The 4,449-nt window shown below is 45.0% G+C and overlaps 1 protein-coding gene across 1 annotated transcript; it reads right to left on the bottom strand.

Annotated features, from left to right (window-relative positions):
* Positions 1 to 236: 236 nt before the first annotated feature.
* Positions 237 to 4,046, bottom strand: LOC112892914 (pto-interacting protein 1-like). The gene is made up of 7 exons (XM_025960012.1): positions 3,804 to 4,046; positions 3,161 to 3,257; positions 1,757 to 2,007; positions 1,549 to 1,675; positions 966 to 1,372; positions 777 to 863; positions 237 to 550 (listed from the first exon to the last, which is right to left on the bottom strand). Exons 2-7 carry the CDS (start codon positions 3,249 to 3,251, stop codon positions 386 to 388), a joined length of 1,128 nt encoding a protein of 375 aa, XP_025815797.1. The 5' UTR covers positions 3,252 to 3,257; positions 3,804 to 4,046; the 3' UTR covers positions 237 to 385.
* Positions 4,047 to 4,449: the final 403 nt, after the last annotated feature.

The following is a 4,449-nucleotide window of genomic DNA, read 5'->3' as shown; positions in this document are numbered from 1 at the left end:
GAACACCAAGTCCAATTTACAAGATGCTGCTGCCGGATTTACTAGTTTGCCGTTGCAGTAACAGAGCAAGGAGAAACTGCACGAAGGAGGACAAAATGCCGGATTTTTGTTTTTGCATTCCAAAGGAGACCAAACAGTATATGTATCATCCATCCATCGCTCACCGTTCTCTACAACATGTTGAGAACAAGGCACACACACAAGCAGGGGACCGATTGCGGGCAAGTGGCAACAATTCACGGCACAAACCGCAAAGACTCTTCGCGGCGCCAAGACTCGAGTCCGGACACACAGCAACGCCAACGCGCCCCGCTTCACAAGATGGTCTTCTTCCTGAACCCATGTCGGAGCTCCGTATCCGTGGCGACCGCTGGCGGCGACGAATTCACAGTCCAGAACGCTCTGCAGCGGTGGAGGCGGAGGCCGAGGAGCCGGAGGGGCGGTTGCCCGACCGGCTGTGCAGCAAGGGGCTCAGGGCCTTGACGACGATGCTCATGTTGGGGCGGAAGTCGCCCTCGTACTGCACGCATAGGGCAGCCACAGCAGCCATCTGGTGAAAAAGAAAACAGAGGTAACATGGTAAGGATAATAGCACAAGAATTTGTTGTCATAGCAAAGCGACATACAGCAAAATAAGATGATGAAGAAGAAAAAACAGAGTTCTCTGATAATAGTACTGTTTTGCAGTGTGCTATGCTTGAATTTTCAGTTTCAGGTTTGCACCATAATAACATTAATTTCCTAAGAATAATATCTTGGTAAGTTTATTTTTTTACCTTGGCAACAGCCTTTGGAGGGTATTCTCCATCAAGTCTTGGATCAACGCATTGCTTCACCTTATCTTCACTAAGCCTTGGTGTAGCCTTCATGTAACAAACAATTTGTTACTTTGTTAGCTTCATATCTTTTCATCATTGCAAAAAAAAAACATAGGGAATTTCTATGATGAATTTAAAAGCCCATACCCATGTCACAAGGCTCTGCTGGCCGCGTGGCAGCGTATGATCAACTGGCTTGCGACCGGTTAAAAGCTCTAGAAGCACAACTCCAAAGCTGTAGACGTCGCTCTTCGTGCTAAGCTGTCCAGTCATGGCGTACTCCGGTGCATGGTAACCAAAGGTGCCAAGAACACGAGTGGAGTGAAGGCGCGCGGCCATGTCAGGGGACTGGTTGGAGACATCAAAGTCTCCGATCTTGGCGACATCATTGTCGAAGAGCAGTATGTTGCTGGACTTGATGTCGCGGTGGACCACGCGAGGCTCCGCCTTCTCATGGAGGAACTCCAGGCCTCGAGCGGCACTCACGGCAATCCTCACCCGTTGCATCCATGACAGGGGTGGCCCTGGCTGGGCTCCCTTGACACCCTTTTTCCCTGTGATTATGGATCACCCACATATCAGCCAAATTAAGCAAGTTTGATTGGTTCCCGCATCAGGGACAGACTAATCATGTCTAAATGTGTAATGTAATGTTACATGAGTAGAGTTTGCATAAGCAATCACAATGAAATACAGCTATGACAATAAATAGAAGGTTTATTTTCCATACCATGGAGGATATCATGCAATGAGCCCCTTGTTGCATACTCATAAGCAAGAACTCGGATGTTTCCTTCAGCGCAGAATCCAACAAGTTGAAGAACGTTCTCATGCTTCAGTCTGGAGACGGCTGAAACCTGCAAAAGAAATGGGAGTGAAAACTGGGGCATCTGAATGAGAAAATATATTATCTGAGGATAAAGGAAAGGAACCAGAACCTGCACAAGGAATTCTTGATCAGGCTGTTTGCTGGAGTCAAGCTTCTTCACCGCAGATTTTGTGCCGTCTTTAAGCACACCAAAGTAGACTCTAGCGTACGAGCCCTCTCCAATAAGAGCATCATTGCTGAAGTTCTTTGTGATTTCCTTCATCTCTTCCAGGGGAATGGCCGGCACTGCAATTGGCTGAGCTCTTCCTGTGGGGGTGACATAGGTTGCGGCTGGGGCCCGGCTGGGTCCGTTGTTACTGACTGCATTAGGAAAATTTTGAAATGAAAATATTACAATATGCTAAGTGCTTAAGAAATCTGTTGTCTTTCATTGTTACTTTACCAAATAAGGTGCATTCATGCATCATTTAGGTTTGCCTTAAATCAAATGATACCCTGTAAAATAAGCCAAAACGACATCTTGTGTGTTCAGGGGCACAAGATTTTTGCACCATAGGGCACTAGTGAACCCTAAGTACCAGTCAGTATAGTTGGCAATGACATTGCAGAATTATTCAGTACAACAGACTGGTTCTATCAGAAATCATCATTTCACAAAAATTTTCTTAAACACCAGTTGGCACACTGTCATTGCCAATCGAATGGGCTGACCGGGCCTTACAGGCTAGTTCCATTAGGGCTAGGGTTAGAGATAAAATAAGATATCTTTCTTAGGGGTCAGCAAAACTGTATATATAAAGAGAGGAGATATATAATATAATCAAAGGCAAGCAAGAGGAGAAATCAATCTAGTATCCTAGTCCCCTTCTCCTATTCCTATTATTGCGTTCCTGCCCATGACACAACACCAGAATAATTTTTTTACTCAACTACATCCACAAAGCAGTCACGAGAGACAAAACGCAGGTGTTATGCAAAATTTGACTTGCTACTAGGTTAGAATTCTGTAATAACATCCAGCTGGATAAATGAGGCAAGTTTTTCAAGAGAACCGTACCATGTTGATTTTGTAGAGGAACATTGCTGACATAATTGTGCAACCTATTAGACAGCTGAAGTAATATGAAAGGAACACCAGGCCTTTGTACAAAATTTATTAGGTGGACGACCAAGCAACATGCCTGATATTTATTACCATTCCCCATTTCTTTATAATAAAGGGAGAAAGCTAAGCAAGCTAATGAGGAGCAGATAATCGCATTTGTTACGCCAAATAATTTTCTGCGATTATACAATTAATTATACGAGGAACAAGTAATCGTTGGAAGACATAGACTAGACAATTGCTATGCATTGTTCCCTCAGAGAGTGAAATAGCACAGCACTTTGTGAAATCACTGCCTTGGTTCTATGACAACCGATCATTTTCTCTACAGAATTTGACAAATAGATCATTGCAACCACTGTGAAAGAAAGTGATAGTAAAAAGAAAAAGAGAGAAAGAAGTGGCAACCTTGAACAGGGAGAGGGACATAGTCATCGTCTTTCTTCTTCCTCCTGCCAACATCGTCGTCCGCCACGGAGCAGCATGAAAAGCATCCCATGGTTTCCTAGCGTTGAATTGTACAAACAGATATTCAGCGAATCAAAATGCATAAAACATTTGCATCTCACGTCTTTATTCAAAACTATCTGCATCTTGATTTTCCTTAAAAAAAAGGAAACTGTCCATCAGTTTCAGAACGTCTGCAGATAAAGATTCGACATTTCGCAGGAAGAAACGAGAAGAGAAAGAGAGATAGAGAAGATCAAAGAAGAGAAAACGATGATGTGCGTGCATACACAAACGGAATCTGCCATCTGATGAATTGGCTCAGGATATTTTTACCAGCATCACCAGGAAAACGATGAGGTGAAAAGCGAGCCCTGTAACCGTTTGAACTTTGAAGAACCCGACGGTTACCATCCACTTTTCCGGCGAGATCGAGGATCGGCCAACCAGGCCGACGGCGCATGAATCCCACGACCACGAACAAAGAGCGAAGCCAAACCAAAATCTTGGTACGAGGGGATCAAATCCGGCGGAGTTCACGAGTTGGCATGCATGATTAAAACAATATTACGAGAGAGAGGAAGAGGGAGAGAGAATTATTCACCTTTCCTTTTCTCTTCCTCCAACCTTGTTCTTCAGCGAGGCCGGAACCGGATCGGATCAAGAACAATGCGACCGCGCGAGGGGAATGGATGGATGGAGAATCGGAGAGAGAGGAGGAGAGGAGGAGGAGGAAGGGACACGAGACGGAGGCCTCCCTCGCCGCCCTTCCCCTTCTCTCCTCTGGTGGTTGCTGTCTGGCCTGCCCTGGCCTGGCCTCCGGATGGTCTTTTTACTTGTTGGCTCCGCTTCGGTCGTTTCCGGTTTCATTTGTGTATGCCCCTCCACCACCACCGCTCGCCAATTGGAACGCAAACACCTGCCCTCGGCTTGCTTGCTATTCCTGCCACCCTTCGCATCTGTACATGCAAAGGTTTACTGCGGCTGATCTGGCGCCTGACTGTCTGGCGTCCATGTACTACCATAACTCAAAAAAAAAACAATAACAACAACTACATTCAGTATATGGCATATTTAGATAAAGGATGAACCGGCCTCTATATCCACAAGTTGTATATATATAGCCACGAGTTACAAGAGTTTTTAGACTCTAAACATCAAATAAGGGATTCGAAAATACAAGAAAAAACTCTAAAACAAAAGAAGGATCTCCATCTTTTGCCGCTGAAATGATATAGCCAAACCGAAGG

The sequence above is a fragment of the Panicum hallii genome, chromosome 5 (assembly GCF_002211085.1).
Source record: "Panicum hallii strain FIL2 chromosome 5, PHallii_v3.1, whole genome shotgun sequence".
NCBI classification, from domain to species: domain Eukaryota; kingdom Viridiplantae; phylum Streptophyta; class Magnoliopsida; order Poales; family Poaceae; genus Panicum; species Panicum hallii.
This window is presented reverse-complemented; position numbering and strand designations above follow the sequence as displayed.

What these genes read in the sequence shown, in the direction of transcription:
- LOC112892914 (XM_025960012.1), bottom strand. Translation starts at nt 3,251, where the DNA reads ATGGGATGCTTTTCATGCTGCTCCGTGGCGGACGACGATGTTGGCAGG. An exon ending in ATCAAGAATTCCTTGTGCAG is followed by an intron (nt 1,676 to 1,756) that starts GTTCTGGTTCCT and finishes TTTCTTTTGCAG; the next exon opens with GTTTCAGCCGTCTCCAGACT. An exon ending in ATTGCATGATATCCTCCATG is followed by an intron (nt 1,373 to 1,548) that starts GTATGGAAAATA and finishes CCATAATCACAG; the next exon opens with GGAAAAAGGGTGTCAAGGGA.